This window comes from Amblyomma maculatum, chromosome 5 (genome assembly GCF_055883805.1).
Source record: "Amblyomma maculatum isolate TAMU_Amacu chromosome 5, ASM5588380v1, whole genome shotgun sequence".
Classification (NCBI taxonomy): domain Eukaryota; kingdom Metazoa; phylum Arthropoda; class Arachnida; order Ixodida; family Ixodidae; genus Amblyomma; species Amblyomma maculatum.
This window is the reverse complement of record NC_139348.1, coordinates 142602489-142627247: the sequence shown is the minus strand read 5'-3', so window position 1 is coordinate 142627247 and position 24759 is coordinate 142602489. Positions and strand designations below refer to the sequence as shown.

At 47.4% G+C, this 24759-nt stretch overlaps 1 protein-coding gene across 1 annotated transcript in view; it reads left to right on the top strand.

The window, feature by feature from the left end:
• Positions 1-24759, top strand: part of LOC146189804 (gamma-glutamyl hydrolase-like) — a 39143-nt gene that overhangs the window by 1821 nt on the left and 12563 nt on the right. Inside the window, exon 3 of the mRNA XM_084603326.1 lies at positions 358-507. Coding sequence (XP_084459452.1) covers positions 358-507 — 150 coding nt within the window. The remainder of the gene's footprint in view (positions 1-357; positions 508-24759) is intronic.

Genomic DNA, 24759 nt, shown 5'->3' with positions numbered 1-24759 from the left:
GAGTCCCGCTGGGTTTGATAGTCGTCCCAACCTCCCATCTGAAATTATAAGCCCGAGTTGCGAGCTCCTGCATTGTCACGTGGTTTCGTGACGTCTCTAAACTCGCAGAGTAATCAGAGCCTAGCCGGCCCACCTGCCAACTACCACCTACCAGAGACATGCCATTGAATGACTAATATCCAAACCCATTGATTGCCTATTCCTCGCAAGCAGCGTAATGTTAGTGCATCCAATCCCCTATATGAAGCCAAAGAAGGCGGCTGCCTCTGTTCAGTACCGAGTGCACCATAGACGCTTTCAAGATACCACGCGAGCGAAGTGACAGCGCAAGAATATAGCGCTCTCCATTCCTCGCAGGCATATCGGAGCCATTTTACGCCGTGCAGTTCCACCCAGAGATGGCCGTGTTCGAGTGGGGAACCCATACACCCGGTCGCAACCACCTGCACCACAACAGCGACACTGCGCTCTTCTCCCAGTACCTCGCAAACTTCTTCGTGGGAGAAGGTACCCGAAACACCCTGTTATGATTGGCATCCATGCTTTTTGAACTGGACACATGTACAAGAATTAAGCCACTGTGTCCAGGGTTTTGAACACTACGGAACACATTTGGGTAGTGTGGGCGGAAGCGGCGCCGTTCGACATGTATTTTGAACGTTGTTGTGTGGGAAAGTTAGGCAGTGCGATTGACGTTGTTGTGTAGAGGCGCAGTTGTGTAGAAGTGTGATCCAGGCAACAGATTCCTGTGCCTAGGATGCTATGACTGCAGCTTAGGGTCAACAAAATCCTCTGCCTCGCGCAGGGTAGTTTTGTTAACGCTTACCTCTGCACTTCAGTATATGTAGTATTTTATCTCTTGTTAATTATCTTATTCTGTGATTTGAAAGTACTACTTCCGTGCTTCTGAAGCTGCCCAAAACAACTCATCATGTATAACGCTGCGCGTAATGGTAGAATCAGTTAATTTGAGTGCAACATTCGTTGTCGGGCGACGCCTTCATCGAGAAGAATTTGAGACCTCCTGGCTTTTTGGCGAACACTTCTGAGGGTATTTCTCCGAGGAAAAGCCAGCATCTTTTCCCATGCTTTCATCGATCGGGCTTCCTTAGCGTCACTAATGATAAACCTAAGAACATAAAGGCGCTCGTCGATGTTGCGGCCCCTACTCATGAACTGTTAGCACCAATAGCACAAACTCCATCGACGAAACCTTGCTCGATAAAATGTTTACACTACACATGAAAATAACCACTCGCTTCTTTCTTCATTATTAATATAAACAGCGCGAACACGAAGACAAAGGACAAGATAAAAGAAAGCCACAGTAAAAGCGCTGACTCACAACTATGCCTAAGCCCTTTACTCCAAGGCCCAGAAAAAACAAACATGAAGAAAACGAAACAGTCACGTGAAGCAACCCCTGTTTCACGTGACATGTTTCGTTTTCTTCATGTTTGCTTTTTCTGGGCCTTGGAGTAAAGGGCTTAGGCATAGTTGTGAGTCAGCGCTTTTACTGTGGCTTTCTTTTATCTTGTCCTTTGTCTTCGTGTTCGCGCTGTTTATATTAATAATGAATAAGTACCAACTCGCCCAACAAAGTATCTTGGTCGCTTCTTTCTCATTTGTAGCTTGAATAACCAAGCTTCTCTAAGGCTATTGTTCGCGTAGTAAGGAAAGCTTACGCAGGGTCCTGTTGCATACCTCTCATTGAGGTACAGAGAAGTAATGGACCGTGACAAGAGCGTAAATAAACTGCAGTAACCTCAGCGACGATGCTACGCGGAAATATACGAGGTTGGCACTCGTTAGCACAGAAAAACGCAACTTTTAACTTTTGAATTGCACAAATTCATAGAATGATTGCCTCAGCTGCATGACATAAGTCACGTGATCCGCCTTTCTCCTTTAGACGAACGCTAGCGCCTTTTGCTCCAGCAATGGAGCTCGCGCGCAATAGCACGTCTGCGAATCACAGCTCACGCAGAACCAGAGGCATTGGAAAAGTCTTTGTCCTAAACTTGGTGTAAAGCAGGCTTACGATGATGGCATATTTGGTAAGTTTCTTGTTTATGCCGCTTAATCACTTAACACGGAACAAAGAAGGACCGACACAGAGAGAGTTTGCGTTTTTATTTATATTTATTTCAAATATCTTGCTGAAATGCTTTATGTACACACATGCCGAGAACACTGTGCACACATACCGATATCTAACCTTGGTACACATCCTGCATCCTTTACTATTTTCTTCTTTCCTGCCTTCCTTCGTCAGAGGTCGGACTTCACCTGATTACGGTGACGTCTAGATTGTTTTTCGTTATTGTTTTTATATACCACTGTGAAGTTTGTCGCAACCAATGTGTAAGATAGACAAGTGGTCAGTGGCGGCCTCCCACGTGGGCCAATAACTTTCGCCACCACCAGGTGGCCAGCCGGCTGCTCAAAAGCGCTCGGCAGAAGTCGTCTGCTTGAGCAAGCAATGAATATCAATTCATCAGCAGACCTGCGGAATTGTCGCTATGACGGCGTTCATCGTTAGAACACGTATAAATGGCAGAAATGGCTAAGGAAACGAGACCATTTCGGTTTGTCTTGTAGATGTCTGAGTATTACGTATATGCGGCCTAATTTATGCTTGGCGCATCTGTACACCTAAACGGATGCTGTCACGTCGAGGTCACGAATTTATTTGGCCGCCACCTTCACATTGTTTGTCTTTTCCGCCGTGTTGTGTATTGCAGTAGAAAAAGAGAGAGCAAGGGAAAGACACACTGGAGACGTGTAAGACGTACTACACTAAATGCTTCATTATGACCAATAGGCTCATTTAAACGAAGCAAGGAATTACAACCTATCCAATAATCTCATTAAACACATGGTTTCTTTTACGAAAACTCTCAAGTGACGTAGGTATACTGATTTCGGGAATCAGCCTGAGGAATGTCGAAAATAACACAACTACGGCTTCAGCGTATGTCACTGAGCATCACCGGTAGAACGTAGGGCCCTGTCAAATACACGCTGGTGATTGCCACATGAATTCAACGATGCTGATTGATGAAGGCACCAAACTAATGTTGACCGCTTATTGCATCTTTAACACGCGCAGGTATCTCAGTACTCAAGCGTTTTTTGTTTAATTTTATGTGGCTGCTCAGTGGTTACGGGGCTTGAATGCTGAATCCAAGAAAGCGGGATCGAATCCCGGCGGCAGCGATCGCTTTTTTGGGGCAGCGGAAATCAAGGCGCCTGTGTACTGTGCGGTGTCAATTCACGTTGAAGAACACGAAGTGGTCGAAATTTTCGAAGCTCTCCACTAGGTGTCTCTCATTGTATGAGTTGCTTTAGGACGTTTCATCCTACAAACAAACCAAACTGGTTCTCTGAACATCAGATTTTCTGTTTATCAATATGCGGCCACCACCGTCATCTAGATGTCGTCCCGAGACATCCTGCCTAGAAGGGCCCCCTGTGGCCCCTTTTCCACAGCCATAACTCAGTGTACCGTGACCTGCTGGAGACTGCGCACAAGTGGGTAGGTTTAATCGAGGTTATAGTGTTCATCTTTCGATGAAGGCTGCTCTGCTCATTTGAGGATTAAGGCTATTCGAAAGGGCTCCGGAAGTTTTCACCACCTGTGGTTCTTCGACGAGAAGTGACATCGAATAGCACACAGACGCCTTTTTTTTTCAAAGTAGCAGTCACAGCCGAAATCGCACACACATCCCTGGGATCGGAATACGAGCGCCCTAATTACTGAGCCACCGCGGCACGGCTTTCGAAAGATTCTCTAGCGGCGTTGATTCTTAGAAGGTCACGCGATACGACCGAGCTTTGATTGGTCAATGGAGTGTGTGACGGGATGAGACCACTTGACATGACCGAGTCGATATGTATGCTGGTATAGGTGGCAGTTAGAAGGTCTAGTTCAGAACAAATCGTCTCACGTTGGCGTTGGTTCTGCTGGAGCGTCAGGGCTGCTCCGTGGAAAGGGAACGTGATGACAGCCTTTGGATATAAAAGCGGTAAAGAATGTGGTGTAGAGAGTGAAACGTGATGTCCATGGATGGGTGAAAGAGGAGGAGAAATCTACATGCGACAACGGATTTAACACAACGGCTTTAACACAACGACGCAATACCTGCACGGTGCTCTTGACCTGGAATTGCATGCCGCGTTCGCATTTACGCAAAGCGTGCTGCTCTGAGAAGCAAACAAAAATGGTTCTTGCTGTAGGAGTCTCAATGCATGATCTGGGAATATTTTCAATAAACCGCTTATCGTTTTATTTCGTCTTTGCTCTGCAGCTCGCCGCAACCACCACCACTTTCGAAACCAAGAAGAAGAACGCAAAGCACTCATCTACAACTACCAACCTTCTTTCACGGAGGATATGACCTATTTCACGCAAATGTACCTGTTCGAATGATGTTTCGTGGAGGTATAGGAATTAAGGGGATTGTCGAATGGGGTGGGGAGCTAATTTGCAATCCGCTTGGGCTCCTAGGCTCAAAACGTTTAACAGGGACAGGACACATAGCGGAATACTGGTGAGTCGTGTTCCCATGGCTTTTCGTGTATATTTAGTACTTCAAGCGTCCAATGGGTTTCGAAAAACTTTCTTCGAATGAAAGTTGATCATCTTCTCTATAGTCGCGGACGGCGAGTTAACATACGGTTGAAAACATTGTCATTGATCAGAGCTAGTCACCTGTCAGCAGTCGTTGATCTCGGTATGCCTAAAGGGGTAGCTATTCCACCATCTCGGGGCCTTGTTTACCTTGGCCTGTGGACACTCCGCATGTTTTGATGATATGCCGACGAGTCGTGGATTGAAATAATTATTATCGGCGATTTCTAAGGGCTTGTATATAAATCGCTTTTTATAAGAGGTATATTGTAACGCGCTACTGAGAATCTTGTTAATTTAATTAAGTATGCTAATAAACGTGACTCGTGTCTTGATACAAATTTTCCTGTGAACTACTGTATTCGTGTAAAAAAGTTCTTCGATCAGAATGAAAAACTGCAGTTGCATTGTTCCTCTCTGACAGTCAAGCTGCGAGGCTGACTTGCCTCTGTCTAGCTGCCGTGTGTCGACAACATGTGAATTCAATTCTCCGACTTTCGCTCGATGCCCGCACGACATCACTAACGAAGTTTCAAGACCTACGCAGGGTTTTAATTTCTTTCGAACGGGCGCCAAAGTGGCTGATTTCAAAAAAGTTTGGTGGTGCTTGTTTAAGGCGTGCGCCGTCATACACAGCACACCCCGACAGTGTTTACTTAAAGATCGTCAATAAACTAAATGTAACGCCATTTTTGAACATTGCCTACCTCCTTCCTTGCGCCTCCCTATGGCCTTCAATTCTACCATTCTCTGAACGCCGTCACGTGTTCTCGCGCGCTTTTTTCTTGCTTGTTGGTTTGCTATCTCCTATTCCGCTGTGAATTGGTGAAAAAAGTTGCGCCGAACCATGCACATCACAAGAAAGAAGACGGGACACAGGCGCTACTCTAACAACACTTTTCTTGACCTTTACAAAGTTCTTATTGACCGCAGCACGAGCTTTCTCGTTATACATTTTCTCAGGCAAAACAAAACACCTCGTCTCTTTGTCAGCTTGAACAAGCTTAAGGCTTTCCTGCCTAAAAAAAAAGAAAAAACAAGTTATACCTTTCAACACTTGATCAGTCAGCACACCTTCGTTGTTTGACGAACCACTCCGCAAACAGTCCACGTCCTATAGAAGGCACCGGTCTTGGTCCTCTTCATCTCTTACTTTAAAGTCAATTTTTCTCCAAACTCATGTGCCGGAACAGCAAGCTCCAAACTGTATTTTGCTTCTTTTCGAAGAAGACGCATGTCGTTGTCTGGCACAGAGACGTCCCCAAACACTGTTGAATTTCTCTTAACATCTGGTGTCCTCTTCTTCCCCAAGAACAATAGCAGCTGGTTCAAGATCCCTCTCAAATGGAATTCTGTGAGTTAACAATTCAAGTATGCACCAACTAGCCCAAGAAGCGGTGTTAATGACGTATTCCGCGGTGCCAGAAACTGCGCGCGGGTCATGTGCAACCCCACGTTTCGCTGCGTTCCGCACCTCGTTGGTGCTGTTTCTAGCAAAGCTCCTCGTTCGTGATGCCGCGCACTCGAAGCTTGTGAAAAGGAGCATAGCGCAATCGTGTCTCTCGAAAGCACTTGGAAAATTGTGCTTTCATTTGATACAAGAAGGTTTTAACTTGGAGGTGTCATGTTTGGAAGAGGTAGAAGTCACTGAAAGCATGTACCGCAAAATAAGACTCAGGCAAGAATGAGCGCTGAAGAACGAGCTGTCGGCGCAGAAAGGAAAGCAGAAGGAAGAAGGTGGGAAAAAATGGTTGTCATACCATACATTCATCAGATATCCTACCACCTCAAAAAGACAGGATTTTTCTCTAACGTGAGAGTCGTCTTCTAGCTCCCGTAAAACTTGGCAGACTGTGCAGGATTAGCTGTCCGATTAGACCTGATAGCGCTAAATGTACAATAAGACATCAGAATAAATTTATTGATTGCAACGTAGGAGTGGTCTATTCGGTAACCTTGTCTTGTGGCAAATGTTACATCGGCCAAACTAGTCGATGCCTAGCAGAACACTGCCGCAAGGTGCGGCAAGGAGTAGAAGGACATGTGGCAGAAAATTGCCGGTCGTGCGAAGGGTGCCGTCCTGCGTTTAATAATTGCCGTATTATCTATTCCGACAAAGGTCAGCTGATCCAGGAGATTATTGAGGCCAGGGAAATTCTTAGATGTGGTCGGGCATGTGTGAGTACCCCGTCGTTAGCCTTAATTGATAATCATTTGAACGTTTTGATGGGGGAAGGGTACGATAGAGTCGCATTTGGGATGCAGCACGTGTGGCTTTGCAGGCATTAAACGGTTTGTCATTCGTTATCTATTCATGATTCTGGAAACGTATACATGTGTCGTGCTTGTAATAAAGTCGCAATTGAAGTTCGCGCCTTCGTGTTTCTTCTTTCTTGTCCCCGTGTGTTGTGTGCGCAACAGGTTCCATAAGCTACCCAATATATTCCACCCCAGCATACCCACTATCTGTTATACAACGGCCATCCAGCCACCCTCACTGGCTATCCAATACTTGCAACCAAACGTACTCACTGGCTTTAATAACAGGTATCCAGCTAGGCTGATCGGCTACCCAACATAGCCCACCCAAGCTTGTCCACTGGCATGCAACCAGTCCCATTATTGCTGAATGTTTCTTTTTATTTGTGGATATTTTGTGCTGTGATGGGTATTATGACTCAGAGGCAGCTAAGGCCATCATGCGTCAACCACAGGACTGAGTACGCTTTTCTGAAGGTATTTTACATGTGCAGCTAGTTATATATATACTACATGCTGAAAGTATACACGTACATAAAAATGCCAGAGTGGTTCGTTGCATGGATGTTTATTAGGTGCCCATGTGGTACATTGCGATGAAAAAAAAAAAGCTCTAGGCAGGACTCTTTCAGACTTCCAGGGCTTCACCTGTGGTTGGATCCCTTGACAAGGTGCCGGCAGATCCCAGGTTGAAGGAAGACGCCAAATTAATGGCAGCATCTCTAGCATGTGTCTTTTACAATTGTTTATACGGACAGCAGCTTTCAGCAGTCTTTGTCGATGTATGCTTGCGCACCTTGCATATCACCACGTTTTCTTTCGCTGAAAACACCTTCCCATAAATACAACAATAAGAAACCGTATGATGCAGAGTTATGTTTTTTTATTTTCAGTGCAACTTGGGCAAACTGTTCGTGAGCCGTAAATTTCGTCATTACTTCAACAGTTTGTGTGTCCAAGTCAGTGTGTTGAAAATGGAATTCATGAATAGTGTATATTGTTATGGGGATGTACTTAATGTAACGGCACTGCGATGGGCTGAACTCGACGCTAAGACTTCAGTAGCCGTACAATATCCGCACTGCCAGCGTCGTCCTCTTTCTCAACGCTTCATCGTGCCCGCGTTTCTCGGTCGTCGTCTTTGTCAGTGAGCACATCACTTTGGTCCCGCGTTTCCCGGTAACACTATTTTCTGCTTGGTGCAATAGAGTCGAAGCAAAAGCTTGTCTTATTTCCGGCAGGAATAAACAGCAGATGAGCGCATTCTCTCAATTATATCAGGTGCCATTGACTGACAAGATGATTAATTTCCAGTTAATACACCGCAAAGTACACAAAAATGGCTATCTTAGCTTTCGGCCAGCAAAGCCTTGCATGCGGTGTCAACCGAATCAATCCAAAAGGAACTTAGCACGCAAGAGCCCATCCTAGCGATTGTCTTTACTCCTGCAATGAAAGTTAGCAAGATGGCAGTCGAATAAACCAATGATCCCCGAAACCAGCTTAGCTACGAACATATATCATAAAGTAAACGGCCAATGGCACTCACACTGAGGTGCGGACTAAGATCCGCGAGACAGGACGAAATATATCGTGGTTCGACCGTTGATTCTCCGAGTGAAAGCGGCGTGCACCACCGCTGCTACAGAGAAGACGGAAGAGAGAGGGAAGAGAGAGCGCACCGGCCATGCGAGGGCGGCAGTGACGTCTGTATGATTTATACATGACACCTCAAGTTCGAATTCCATCGGCATTTGCAACACGGCTGCTGCTGAGGCGTGGGAACGATGCAAGCGTACGCTGTCATGGTGAGCGCTGGCGCCGCTGCGTCACAAATAGCCGCCTGCTCAACGCTGTTCGACAGGACGTACGTATGTATTTTCTAGATTGAAATAACTTCGGTCTCGTCGCAATATGTTTTGATAATAATCGCATAAAAGTTTTCTTGCCACATAGCGCTAAACAGACACGGAGACAGCGAGACACACGGGACGGGCGCTAACTTACAAATGAACTTTTATTGCATGAAAAAATGCAATATAACCACTTTCTTAACAATGAAGAGGAGCAAATCAAACAGTGTTATCGTCGAGCGATATTCGCAGATTGGCAGAGAGGAATTGCATTTCGTTGTCAGATAAAAACACTGAGGCGGCACTGACGCAAGTATCGTCTTTTTGGGTTTGTATATTGAACGCTTCTATGATTTCCCTAGTGAGCTGATCTTTGCGGCATTCCCATAAAAGCATGGAGAAATTTCCCTGAACATTGCACATGAATACGCTTTTGAACGCGTGTTGTTAAGCCAACTTTGTAAAAATATTCGTAAGCCGCTCCAAGGGAGTTATACATCCGCTAATACAGCTTTCAGACACAAATTAATTTCCTTGGAGAGCAGCATGACCAGGCAATAATAACATTATGAAAAATGTTTCTGTGGTAAGCATGTATTCATTACATCGTGTTTGTTTTTGTTTTTCTAAAAAAATCCATTGCCCCGCATTTTCAGTCCCCAATAGTGGAGTCGCTATAGCTTCTTTAATGTTTTCTCTTTGAAATCTTTTTTACCTACAAATGTTAGGTCATAACTAGTTAAACAGCTGTCACAACATGTACGCAACTTATAATAAAACGTTAGGCAGCGTATAAGCTAGGCTATTGAATTAAAATACTTCATCCAGAACATCCGAGAATTAAAGCTAGATTTCTTTCTCTGACAGGCGAAGGTATACAGATAACTCATAGAAAATGTTGTTTGTATTTTTTCTGTAGGCGGATATACCTTATGACTGAGTTAGGCTGCAGCACCTGTTTGTTCATCATTCGTCCCTTGCTGAAGCACACAATGCAGAACGCGCCGGCATATACGAATCAGGTACAAGTCTATGTTTAGTAGAAAACCCAATATAAAATATGCTGCAACTAGTCCAACTGCTATGCTTACGAGACCAGCTAGTATTCAGGGACAATACAGTCGGTGACGGCGCCGACTTGCGGAGCCAGTCCATGGCGAAACGCTGCCGCATTTTCTATCGCTAGCGCAATCTCTTCGACCTCTGTTTTCCAGCAGTTGATCATATTCAATTTCATTTCAGCACGCAGATGTAAAATTGCATAAATAAAGTATTTACGTGTCTGTTTGCAGTCATGGACACACAGGATGCGGATTAAGAACCTCTGCGGTACATATTAAGGCGGGCTGGCTGCCTATAGTTATATGGTTTAGTATGTGCTACGTCTTTAAACTGCCCCCTTGCAAATTGTAAAAGTGTACGCGTATATGCTTGCATACTGCGCCTTTATCGTTTCTATACATTGGTAGCGAGCGCATCTAGAAAAGAAAACAAATATGCACCTGTTTTGCTGCGATTTTATCGAGTAGGGCGACGAAGTATTCTCAAAATTTTGATGTATGAGTGGCCTCATGCATCCGGCTGAAGTAATGGGGGGGGGGGGGGGGGGGGGGGGGCTGCACGTTCCACTTCGGTACTAATTCCTCCACAGCTGAGAACAACGCAACAGCAAGTGTTTTTAAGCGCTTCGTAGACGGCAAAAGCCACGCGTACCGACTCGATGGCAATGGCAGTGGCACATTGCACGATGCATGCCCTGCGTGCATGCGTAGTGCCACCCAATCATGCATTTCGGGGCGCCTTCTTAAAGTTTTGGCTCTAAAATGGCAGCCTTTATCAAATGGCATGGGTTTGCCAAGAAAGTCAAGCCTTACCCCGGTAGGGGGTGAAGGAGTGGAAGCCTTGGTAAAAGAGCTCTACACTGTGGCATTATGGATCCCATATCTTTACTGGTAGCTCAAAACTCAGTGACAGCTGTAAGGTAAATAACTAAGCAGACTACTGGTGAAGGATTCGCTTTCGCAGCTTTAGGTTCAAGTCCTTTCGTGCATTTTGGCCGGCGGCCGTTGAACGACTGACGCACAGGGTCGGAGGTTGTAGGTGAACCAATGCCGACATCGCGCGCGGTGTGGCACGCTGTCTGGCAAGTAATAATGAAAGCACTCAAGTGTAACACCTCATCGATCATTTAGTACAGATGTTTAGGCAGCTATAGTCAAAATAAAAGGGAACATCTCGTGACAAAAATATACACTGGGAAGTTCGAGCGAACCCTAGCCCCGGACACGTCCGCTTTGTAAGAAATTGAGCACGCCCTTCTCACATTGAGACCAGCGCATATAGCACCGTGGCCCCGCCTGAGAGGAGAAGTGGCCTTGGTAGAGCAAGGTAGAGATGGCGCTACATTTAGGTCTTTGAGGGGTTTTATTTCAAATTGGCCACGGCCTGTTTCTGCCCTCCGCAGGGCTTTTTGTCCAAGACAGCTGCGGTATGATTTCAGTCTTCAGCCCTTTTCTGAGTCGCTGCTTGTTTTTCCGTGATGAATGCCTTGGTAGTATCCGGCTCACTGATACCTTGAGGACCCTAGACAGTTGCAACGACTCCTCCTCCTTCCTGCCAATTACTTACTTGGCCTGCGTCTACTGCTTTCACTGATGATCAGTGACTATTGGTGATCATGTGGATGCTTCAGCGGGGTGCAATTAAACGTAGTCCGTGGGCCTCTCCAATTTTCGTGGCGAAGGATGGCTTTATACGCTTTAAAGTCGATTACAAGTGCCTTAATAACGCCCCGCGAAGACGTTTATTCCCTGACTCCCATCGACGATGTCGTCAACTTCTTATAAGAAGCTGAATAGAGGATGGATGGATGGAATATAGGAGCGTCCCCTTTGAAATGGGGTGGTAGCAGTAGCTATCATGCTCATTTTTCTCCCTATATCTTAATTATTGTTTTAGATTGGTTAACTATACCACCATTCTATTTATTAAATTTTTCTTTCTACACTACTAACATTATGTCACTACTCTGCTTTTAAGCCACCAATCTTCCAGTCGTTTTTTGCTATCTTCCACCGCCGGTTCATTCACCCGACCACTGGTATCTCTAAACCCCAGAGCTTCAGGAACAGTGACTGCGCCTGCATCACCCGGCCACTGGTATCTCTAAACCCCAGAGCTTCAGGAACAGTGACTGCGCCTGCATGAGCTTTACAAAAGTTAGCGCCATCTAATGAAATAAACACAAGCTGTGCGCAGCGACCATGTTTTAATCAGTCCGCCCGCGCACGGCCGGCCGCACTCTCCCTCGAGACTGGCCGGGGTCGTGGCCCGCGTTAACGCTATCTATACCCGCTCCTCACTAAATTACGTAGTCAACGTGCGCGTTCGTGGAACCCGTGCACGCACCGCAACCTGCTTTGGAATGCTCGCAAGCGATTGTTTCATTTTTTAACATCACAGCAGTCGCTGCTAGCATCAAGTTCTATTCGGAATGCCTGCATGTTGTTGCTACGTGCCCTTCTGCAGCCAGCGCACCGTCGTAGCTGCGCACGGAAACAATGTATACGCGTGTATGCGACCGGTCGTTTACAGTCCTAATCGGCTTTACAAGTGTCACTTGCATCATATCAAGCATTACTGCACGTCCCTCTGACTGGGAGCTATCTCAAAGAACGTCATATCACCTAAAACAGCTAGGTTGGTTTGCGTGCTATGGAGCATTGTGAACTTGAAGGATAAGCTTAAGCTGCGATGGAGGACACGAGAGAAGGAGCAATGCATGTATAACCAACGCTATAGTACAAATAGGTTCGATGATACGTTTTGTACGTAGATTGCATTCGCAATTCTGTGTTTGACTTACGACAAGGGCATGGTTACCGAAATTACTTTTCACCATCGTACGAAATGGTAGTGCTTGGTGCCGAGAGCAAAATGGTTGTGTATAGGGCGCCCGAATTGTATGTTTCACGCTGCAAAAGCGGCTGCCAAACCCACGCAGTCTAGTAAAGCAGGAAAAGATGACATCCCAATAGTGTGCCGTAATATACTCACGCCCAGTCCGTTTCGAAAGTTGCGTGCGAAGTCGCGGGTACGCGTCCAGAGTGCGCAGCTCAGGTTTGCATTCTGGGCCTCAAAATGCCTGCCAGTGCGACCGATAAAATAACGAAGCTTGCGTTTCACTTTTGTGTGTTTGGTAGAGTAGCCCGATGGTTCGCTAATTGACATTCACCTGAAATTCACTTGATTCTGTAAATATGGCGATTTCTTGTTTATTTCCGCTGTCAGGTAGTAGACATTTGAAGCATTAACCTTATATGCAAAGCGGTGACAAGGAAAGCTTCGGTAAATATGAACTCGACTGAATCGAAAGAAAATTTGAAAAGTCAATTCGCATTACTGCGCAGTGGTTATGCTTGGAGCAGCTGGTTGTGATCATAAAATCAGATTAATATTAGATTGCTATAAAAAATTAAGGGGGCACTTAAGCTCCGCCGTTGACGAATAGCGTCTCTCTCTCTCTCTCTCACACACACACACACACACACACACACACACACACACACACACACACACACACACACACACACACACACACACACACACACACACACACACACACACACACACACACACACACACACACACACACACACACACACACACACACACACACACACACGCACGCACGCACGCACGCACGCACGCACGCACGCACGCACGCACGCACGCACGCACGCACGCACGCACGCACGCACGCACGCACGCACGCACGCACGCACGCACGCACGCACGCACGCACGCACACACACACACACACACACACACACACACACACACACACACACACACACACACACACACACACACACACACACACACACACACACACACACACACACACACACACACACACACACACACACACACACACACACACACACACACACACACACACACGGACGGACGGACGGACGGACGGACGGACGGACGGACGGACGGACGACATTTGCTTGTTTCACGTTCAAAATTTTTAATTTTATTCTTTCATTCTTTCATTTATTTGTTTATTTTATATGTCTGCTATCATTTCCTTCTTTTTTATTTTATTTATTATTTCATATTTGATACATCAATACTAAGCATCAGCAAACATTGGCTTTCCATTCTGAGCAATTTAACACCTTTTAACACGTTCTTCAATTTCAATTAATCAATTACAAGCTCAAAATTTTCTTCATTAACATCACTAAGAACTGGTTTTTTATTCTGAGCATTTTGACACCTTTAAACCTTAATATTCCAATTGTTCCATTTTTTCATGTTTCTAATTCATCAATTGATCAAATAGTTACGAAGATTTAATCAACTCATCCTTTAAATAACAGACAAAAAAATTCTCCACATTGCAAAACTTCGGATACTGTCACCTCGACAGGAATGACGCTACGCGGTTCGACGAAGGGTCAATGTCGCAGAGCAGTTAGTAACTGCATTCGGTAGCGCGGCCGGTGTGCCCGTCACTCCTCGGCTGTCAAAATACGCATCTAGGCGTTGCTGACTAGAAACCGCCAGGGACAGAAGAGAGGTCCCTCGACCAGGCAGTGTCTTCTCTTGACATCTAAAGTAGGTCCAAGTACAGCACACTAGGTTATAACGTAACAAGCATGGACAGAACGGTGGGCGCTGACGGGCGGACACGGAGCGCTCAGATGAAGCAATCAAATATATACGGCCGCCAGCGCGGGATCAGCGTGCCGCTCACGGCTGCCAGTCTTACTTTTGTAAACCTGCTATTCTTATATTCTTGAGATCTGTGATCGGGATAGGTCACTCTGGTGGATGCTGTCCGCGCTAAGACAACTTTTCCGCCAGCTACTTTAGAGTGCATCAAGGGTTCGACTCGAGGTCAATTGCAGCACCTGAATGGTTGGTGCCTGTCTGCTGCTAGAAACTATTCTTATCTCTACTGAAAAAACCTCGGCAACATCCTCGCTACAATTAATAGTGGCTTAGTTTGAATCAGAACTTTGTATCGGGTCTAGTTGGTTCATTGTTAATTGACGAAAGAACAGCGCAAAAGAACGTGTACGAAGGAAGACACAACACACGACAGCACGCGTCCTGTCTTGTGTGTTCCTTTGTCCATGCTCTTTCGCGTCGTTTTAGAGCCTAGCTCAACTCTTCGCACTTTAACTCCGAAGGTTTACACATGTGACCTTGAGCCGTCGGAACTTGCATAGCGCGGGTGCTCCTGCCCCCGCTATTGCCCTCTTAATTCTTTTAATTCTTCATTCTTAGCACGGCCAGTCATCCCGATCATAAACATGGAGGCTCTCCGCTGTGATATCATGCGACTAGATGGATGTTTAACAACTGTTTCACCTGCGCTTGGTTGCTCAGTCTCGGCATGATTGAGGTGCCTGCCGCTACAAGTGCGTCATTGCTTCAGCGTAGGGGTCAGGATGAGTCCCACCATCCAGCTGCTACAATTCACCGAGAGACAGCAGCGAAGAGAAATAGTGATCGACTCGAGGCAAAATCCAAAGAAAATCGAGATGCTCGCATTGAGAAGAAACATCAGTATGACCGTGTAGTCATGCTTAACGGATATTAGGCTCGGATAACTAGGTTTAACCGGGATAAACCTCCGCAATTTGATTCTCGTCGCTTAGTTTCGAATTGGTCGGATAAATCTCAGCCGACCGTACTACACGCGCGAAGCAGATGCCGCCGAAAACTACGAAGTTCTTCAGTTGCTCCTTACCGAAAGCGCGATTACCCAGAGATAAGAAAGGTGCACGGTGTGTGTGGCCTTATCCTCTGTAAAGACCCGTTATTGTCAGTGCACTTGCAGAACTCCGGAAGGCAAGGGGCGACTTCGCCTAATCAGGATCAGCCGAACTATAATAGGTTATTGTTCTCCCCGAATTGGCTGGGCGACTGTATAGGAGCGTTGTTATCTATTATACTAGTGCGCATCATCATGATTAGGCGATGTTGTCCCTGTCTTTCAGAGTGATGAAAACAGCATATGAGACCAAGTTTACACCTGCCGGGGTAAAACAAAAACCCTTCTGAGCTTTTTCGGCCATTGAACACTACCTGAAGGAAACGTGGGGTATCCAGTGGAAACAAAGAATTGAAGGCTGAAACTCGCTTTGCGACAGCATATTGGATGGAAACAAAGGAATGATTAGCGTAACCGCTGAGTGGGCACTTTTGGGGCGCTTATCGCATTGGAGGTCGGGTTTTGAGGGTGAAGCGAGGAGGAGGTGATAGAGTCGTCCGCCCTTTATCATGTATCTGCCTGGCTCGTGTACAGTAGCGCGGCATGGAATGAATAGCCGCCCTTATGGGACCACTTTATCTGGGACGTTAAGTGAGCACTCCTGGACGTCAGTGCGTTGTCTGCAGACATGCGGTTCGGAGCGGCGTCGCTGGCCTGCTTTGCGGCTTTAGCCGCTTGCGCCTCAGCCACGAAGAGGCCGATTATAGGTAAGCACGTAGTTCGTTTATATTCTTTTATGAATTCAACTATACGTTAGAATTGTAGAGGAGCTTCTCTTTTGGATCCGCGTTGCTAGATGTAAATAGATAGAGCCGGAATCAGACTTGCGATTATGACTTGGCCTGTGTATCACGCATGAGATGTACTGCGTTAGCGCTAATATTCTTGCTCTGGGATTTTTAAAGAGTGTCGAATTCATGCAGCAGTACAGAAATAACATTTACTGACATGCTTAAAAATAGTTGTTATAACGTCTGCGAGAGGCGCAGAAGGTTAGCTATGAGATCACCCACTGCCAAAACGACCTCCTGCTGGCGCGGCATTAAATTTGAACGCTTTTAACATCATACCACGAGGTGATGGTGCAATTATGAGCCTTGCTATTTACATGTTTTTGTCGGCCGCAGTATGCATACTCAATGCTTGTCATTTCCAAGATGTCGGAACTGAGCGTGCACTATTACATGCAAATATGATTTCTCCAAAATAAACCTAATATGAGGTTCCATAGCGAACAACGCAGAAGGGACACACCACGAGCGTTAATTCCGGCTAAAAAAAGTTTGTTTGGCGCTGCCAGCTTTATAAAGAAGCAAGCAGGTTTATCTTGTCAACGACATGATGTGTCAATACGTAAGAATAACAAAAAGGACGGAAGAAACAATAACCGACCCGTGAGCTCGCTTCATTCTGTTGTGCGCTATGGAATCTCATGTAGATTACCCACTAGCCGGAACACCCTTTTAAATGTAATAGTTTTTCGTTTTGTTGAATGTAGTCGCAAATAGTAGAGAGGTGGAAGAAGTTCTCATCTGTTATTGCATATTTTCGGAGTAACCACTGCACCTATCAAACTTTGTGTAAACAGTGCGCATGTCTTGCGGCAAGTTTGCGGAGGTTGACTGGCGGCGGCTCGTACTGTTAGTTGCACATTCGGTAATTATTACTAACTGCTAGAGAGTTTCTTTCCCGCACTTTCGGCGTGTGTAGCTGCTGTTGGGAACAACATAATCGCGTGTAATTTAATCTCGCGAGTTATAGACCAGCCCACGGGGACATCTGGAACTGCTCTGACAAAACAAAAAATTACGAGGGACTTTATCGACTAAAGTAGTGAAAGCTGAAAGCCTGAGTGCCGCATTCTGCTAAGCAACTAGTACAGAATAATATATAATTAATTACTAAATAATGAATTCCTTAATTAGTCCTTAATCAATAATTACTTACTCAGTCATTATTTGTATATTGTACTGTGATAGTCAGCACTTCAGCCATCGACATGCACCTGTGCGTTGTGCGACGAAGACAAAGAAGAAGTACGCTGGGCTCGCCGTTGCAAGGTCCTGTCCTCACAGCTCTCCATCTGAGCGTCAATAAACGCCCTATTACAATTGGCGGAGGTGCCGGAAACGATCCCACCCAAACTGGAACTGCGAAGCCGTACACTACCCTCTACGACCGCCATGCAAGACACTTCGACGCTGCCGGCCGTTCCACCCACGATCATGTGTGCTGGCGTCGTGCGCCAGCGTGACCCTTGCCTGTTCAGCGGCACGGCCGATCAAGATGTCGACGACTGGCTGTCATCCTATGAAAGAGTAAGCAGCTACAACAAGTGGGATGACTCATACAAGCTCAGTAACGTCATATTCTATCTGACGGACGTGGCGAACCTCTGGTTTCGCAACCATGAGGCTGACCTGTCATCTTGGTCGACATTTAAAAAGAATTTCGCGGAAGTGTTCGGCCGCCCGGCAGTGCGTAAGCTTCGTGCCGAACAACGTTTACACGATCGTGTTCAGCGCGCTGATGAGACCTTCACCAGCTACATAGAAGACGTCGTTGATCTCTGCAAACGAGTCGACCCGGCCATGCCGGAAGCAAACAAAATCCGCTACATCCTCGAGGGCATTTCTGAGGACGCCTTCCAGATGCTGGTAGCGAAAGATCCCACCAGCGTTAGTGAACTCGTGAAGCTTTGCCAGAGCTACGACGAGCTCCGCAAGCGGCGCGCTTCTAGGCGCCGCTCCAGTGTGTGCGACGAAGGCATATCCGCATTAGCCCTGGGTGGTTCGCCAACTTCTGAAGGGAGTCCGCTGAATCAAAAGATCAAAGATTTTATTCGTGAAGAGGTCGCACGTCAAATCTCACTCCTTCCCCATTTTCAAGACTCGGGCCGCCTCGTTCCTGAACTGGCTCCATCTTTGGCCCCTGCTATACGCCGTGTCGTGCAAGAACACGTCGCTGATGCCTTGCCGTCCAACCCCGTGGTGCCGCCTGTGACGGCACCTCTCACGTATGCCCAAGTAACGGCTAGGCCACCACCTTCGCCCACGTCTGGCTCCTATGTGCAGGTCCCTGCCTACCGTTCACCGCCGCATGCTGAGCCTTCGTTTCAAGCCCCACCCTCAAGGTTCCGCCCACATCCTATGAAACCTTGGCGTACTACGGACAACCTTCCGATTTGCTATGCCTGCGGTCGGCCGGGCCATGTTGCGCGCCTTTGTCGCCAGCGCCTCCAACCTTCACAGCCTGACATTCGATTTTACCCGTACGATACCGACTCACGCTCGCAAATGATTCCGCCCGGTTCTCAATTTGTCCCACAAGATCGCCAAACCTATACCACTCGTCGATCACATTCTCCTCGGCGCCGATCGCTTTCTCCAATGCTGCGACGTTCTACCAGCACCGTTGAGGGAAACTAACAGTCGCAGTTCCGGGGGCAAGAACTGCGCTTGTTTCGAATTCCTCAAGTCCTCCATGTCGTCCCGCTAATGTTATCAAAGTTTCTGTAGAAGGCGCCACAGTTCTCGCTCTCGTCGATACCGGTGCAGCCGTCTCCGTCATCAGTGAAGCGCTCTGCCGTCGAATTCGCAAAGTGACCACTCCGATTTCCGACTTTTCGCTCCGCACCGCCTCATCACAGCACATTCACCCCTCCGCATCTTGCACAGCCCGTGTGCTCATTCAAGACGTCTTGTACCCCATCGAGTTTATTGTTCTGCCGAACTGCTCGCATGATATCATCCTCGGATACGATTTTCTATCGACTCATCAAGCCGTTATTGACTGTGCTCGTGCACAAATTGCCTTCGCCCCCCTCTGTGATGCCCCCTTCTGTGATACCCCTCCCCGCACTGCAAAACTTCTCGTCGCCCATGACACCGACATTCCTCCGTTCTCTGCTGCCCTCGTGCCACTGTCTTGTGAGTGGGTAACTCCTTTGACTGCGATTTTTACACCTTCCGAAGCCACCTCCCGTCATCCCTGCCTCCTTTTTCCGTTCGCAGTTCTCGAAATTCAAGACGGCAAGAGTGCACTTTACGCCTCGAACCCATTTTCTTGCCCAGCAGTCCTGCTCCGTGGCGAATGCATTGGACGTCTTGAAGAGCTTGATCCCAGTCATATCACCACTCTTGCTGACTCAACCCCCTCCTTCGACGTTAGTCTGTGCTCTTGCAATGTTGCGACCGCTTCGACGCCCTCCGACGTTTTCCAACATGCTATTGATGCTGATCTTCCACTTGCGCAACGTGATCAACTTGTCGCCCTCTTGCAGAACTTCGCTTCTTCATTCGACTTTCCTCAAACTGACTTGGGCCGCACGTCTGTCGTAGAGCACACCATCGACACCGGTAAAACTGCACCTTTGCGCCAGCGCCCCTATCGCGTGTCGGCTTCGGAGCGCCAAGTAATTGCTGATCATGTGGACGACATGCTCCGTCGGGGTGTCATTCGGCCATCCCACAGTCCCTGGGCGTCTCCAGTTGTGTTGGTACCTAAGAAAGATGGCTCCTTCCGGTTTTGTGTCGACTACCGCCGGCTCAACAAGATCACGCGCAAGGACGTCTATCCTCTGCCACGCATCGATGACGCACTAGACTGCTTGCAGGGCGCCGAGTTTTTCTCCTCGTTGGATTTACGATCTGGCTACTGGCAGGTGCCGATGGCTGACGCTGACCGCTCTAAAACTGCCTTCATCACACCAGATGGATTATATGAATTCAACGTCATGCCCTTTGGGCTTTGCAACGCCCCGGCCACATTTGAACGCCTCATGGACACTGTGCTTCGTGGATTCAAGTGGCGAACCTGTCTTTGCTATCTCGATGATATCGTAGTCTTTTCTACCGATTTTCAATTCCACCTGCTCCGACTGAAGGACGTTCTCACTTGTCTCGCTACCGCCGGCCTCCAACTGAATCTGAAGAAGTGCCGCTTTGCTGCTCGCCGACTAACAATTCTAGGTCATGTCGTTTCTAAGGATGGTATTCTTCCCGATCCCACCAAACTTCGTGCAGTTGCCGAATTCCCACGCCCAAAATCACTGAAGCAGCTACGAAGTTTCATTGGCCTATGCTCCTACTTTCGCCGCTTCATCTTAAATTTCGCCTCTATTATTGCTCCTCTCATCCAGCTCCTCTCCGGCAGCTCCGACCTCTGCGCATGGACACCTGCTTGTGATGACGCCTTCAACACTTTACGCCGTCTTTTAGTTTCGCCTCCCATCCTCCGCCACTTCGACCCGAATGCGCCAACTGAGATTCACACTGACGCTAGCGGTATCGGGATAGGCGCCGTTCTCACCCAACGCAAACCTGGTATCCGAGACTATGTGGTGGCGTACGCAAGCCGCACCTTGACCAAGGCAGAGTCCAATTATTCTGTTACGGAAAGAGAATGCTTGGACATTATTTGGGCCATCGGCAAATTCCGTCCGTATGTCTATGGCCGACCATTTTATGTGGTCACTGATCATCACGCTCTGTGCTGGCTGGCGTCCCTCAAGGACCCGTCCGGCCGCCTTGCTCGCTGGGCTCTTCGCCTCCAAGAGTATGACATTCGTGTCATATATTCGTGACATTCGTGCCTCAAGCATACTGACGCGGACGCTCTTTCGCGCTCACCGCTACCTCCCTCTTCGTTGCCTGATGAGATCTGCGCCTACGATTTGTCCTCGCTTGCCACTATTGACATGGCCACGGAACAGCGGCGCGACCCGTGGATATCTACACTTCTGGACTTTCTTTCAAGTCACTCTCCAGGTCGTCTGTCTCGGGCGCTTGCCCGCCAAGCTCACCATTTTTCAATTCGTGACGGGCTGCTCTATCGCCGCAATTATCTTCACGACGGAAGGAAGTGGCTTTTAGTCATCCCCCGTCATCTCCGCGCCGAAATTTGTGCTGCTTTCCATACTGATCCCCAGTGCGCCCACGGCGGAGTGTTGAAAACCTACACGCGCTTGCGTCTACGCTTCTTCTGGCGTGGAATGTACCGCTTTGTCCGCTCCTGCCAGTCTTGCCAACGCCGAAAAACTCATCTCAAGTCCTCTGCTTCGTTGCAGCCGTTGCCCTGTCCTGCCCGTCCGTTTGATCGTGTCGGCATAGATCTATACGGTCCCCTTCCTACAACTTCAGCTGGCAACCGCTGGATTATCGTGGCAGTGGATCATCTAACCCGCTACACTGAGACATCATCATTGCCCTCTGCTTCCGCACGCGACGTGGCTGCCTTTATTCTGAAAAACCTGGTTCTTCGCCATGGTGCCCCTCGCGAACTGCTCAGTGACCGCGGACGCGTTTTCTTATCAGACGCTCTTGAGGCTCTCCTGAAAGAATGCCGCATCATACACCGCACCGCTACCTCGTACCACCCTCAGACGAATGGACTGACAGAACGTTTTAACCGCACTCTCGGTGACATGCTGGCTATGTACGTGAACACCGACCATTCCAATTGGGACCAAGTTCTACCGTTTGTTACTTACGCATATAACACCGCGACACAGGCCACTACTGGATTCTCTCCATTCTTTCTCCTTTACGGGCGCGAGCCACCCTGTACTATGGACACACTTTTTCCCTACCGCCCTGACGTTTCCGAATCTTCCCTGCTATCCGATGCCGTCACGTACGCAGAAGAATGCCGTCAGCTCGCCCGCTCTCTCACAACAGAAAATCAGTGGCAACAAAAATACCTCCGTGATACCGGCGAAGCTTCGTCATATCTCCCGGACACACTGGTGTGGCTCTGGGTGCCCTCCACAACCCCTGGCCTTTCAAAGAAGTTTCTTGCTCGCTACCACGGGCCATATAGGGTCCTCCAGCAAACATCTGCAGTCAACTACGTAGTTGAGCCCGTCACGCCTTCTGCGGACTTGCGTCGCCGTGGTCGTGAAACAGTTCACGTGAACCGATTGAAGCCATTCTATGACCCCGCTGTGCTTTCCGCGCCATAAGTCGCCAGGATGGCTCCTTTTTTTTTACCCGGGGGGAAAATGTACTGTGATAGTCAGCACTTCAGCCATCGACATGCACCTGTGCGTTGTGCGACGAAGACAAAGAAGAAGTACGCTGGGCTCGCCGTTGCAAGGTCCTGTCCTCACAGCTCTCCATCTGAGCGTCAATAAACGCCCTATTACAATATAATTATTTAAATATTACTCATTAATTAGTAATAGATCACTGATTGGCATAAGGCCATAAAAGTTCTCATTCGGGCATACTGTGGTGGTGCTCTGTGATTGGTCGAGACCTCTATGGCGTCATCCGGCCTCGGCCAATCAGAGCCGCCGCAAAAGCGGGACATATTTTGTTCACGACAGCATGAGCCATTAAAGACATTCGCCTTAAAAGCTGCGGTGGTGATAAGCGTCACCGGTTCTCCGCTTTATACTTCTCGTGGAATGCTACCGAAGCGGGCAAGACATCTTCGCATTTCTTGCCTGCAGTTGCACAGAAATTAGTCAAAATTTTCAAAGCCAAGTAACAGAAGAGTGCGTTTCACCGGAGCAAACAATAAGGGGTATTTGCATAGCAGGTGTCTTATCGTGATGAAACTGCTAACAATGCTGTGTGCCGCAACAAGCAAAGAAAGCGCGTCGTATGACAGCTCACTGCAAGCTGACTTGCTGGATGGTACGAAAGGTTAAAATTAATTAATCATTATTGCAACGTCTGATATCTACGTTTCCGTTCCTTCGGGTAACACTGTATATAGACTATGAATGAAACGCACGGGCGTGACACATTGCTGAGAACGCTGCATAGTCTTAGTTGTGTAGTTATAACAACGTCCACAACAAAGTACCAAGTGGAGTACGTACTCTGCTCAAGTAAATGCTCGGAAGTATTGGGGAACTCAGGGGTGACGTCAACTGAGCGAGAGGTAAATATTCACAGATTAAATGCATGCACAAAGGAGGAGCGTGCGAATGATGGCAGCCGCTGTTATGGTCGGTCGCCATAACGAATAGAAAACGGGAATCTGGAGGCAGACCACGAATCTTAACTATGGCCCAGACCAAATCGCTCTTTGAATGCGGCCTGTGATTGACACTTACTGATGGCAAAGTAAATAGACTGCAGAGGCTTTGTACAAAACATAAACTTCATTCTATTATGGTTTTGATTATGGCTTATGGGGTTCAACGTCCCAAAGCGTCTCACGCTATGAGAGACTCCGAGGTCGTGGGCTCTGGAAATATTGACCGCCTGTGGGTTTTTTAACATGCACTGTCATCGCACAGTTCATGGAAGCCTAACTTTTCGCCTCCACCGAAAAGCAGCTGCCGTCGCCAGGATTCGATCCCACATCCTTGGGTACAGCAGTCGAGCGCCCTGACCAATTCATCTCCGCGGCGGGGACTCATTCTAATACATTTAGTGTTTTACTTAAAACAAAAAACGTGGTATAATGTAATCAAGAGTTCGACGGAACATCGTCTGGTCAGGTGGTGACATAAAGAAAATTATAGGGTTACTGACCAAGTCAAAGTTTAATAAAGTTTTTATTAAACTTTGACTTGGTCAGTGACCCTACAAAACATGGTATAGAATCTGTACTTCATTAAAATGGCGCTTAACACTGATTCTTTAAAAACGGGTCAAAATCAACACATTATCTAGGCTATACAGGTGAGCCGTGGTGGTTTACTGTTGACAAAGAGTTCGAGATTCATTTATACTTCTTCCTGAAAACTTTTATTCATTATCCAATAACGCGTGGCCGTGTTTCCGACACATCTCTTGCTTTGTAGATGCGCCGCGGTTGCTTTGGAATTGGGCTGTTGAACCGAAGACCGAGGGCTCCATTGTGGACGCGGCGGCCGCATTTCGGTAGAGTCTGAACAAAAAAAGCATCATGTCAGCACCCAATAAAGAACTCTATGCTCACTAAATCAAACCGGAGGCCTCAACTGCTGGGTCTGTCATAGCCAAGTGCCTCGTCGAGACTTTTAGTTTTCTTTATTGGTACGAAACTCTTGTAGCTCAATTCCCTGCACTAACAGTTTTGATAGCAATGTAGTTATAATCATTAAATAAAGATAAACAAACAAACGAACGTACATGCAAATGTACACAGTTTTTTCAACACGCAAACAAATTTCCACCGACGCTTCCGACAACTGCTGTGAGTACACTTGTTGTGCCAAGAAATGCACCGGATGCAGGTGTAGGTAATATGCAACAGGTTGACACCGCACGCTGGCTTGCCGC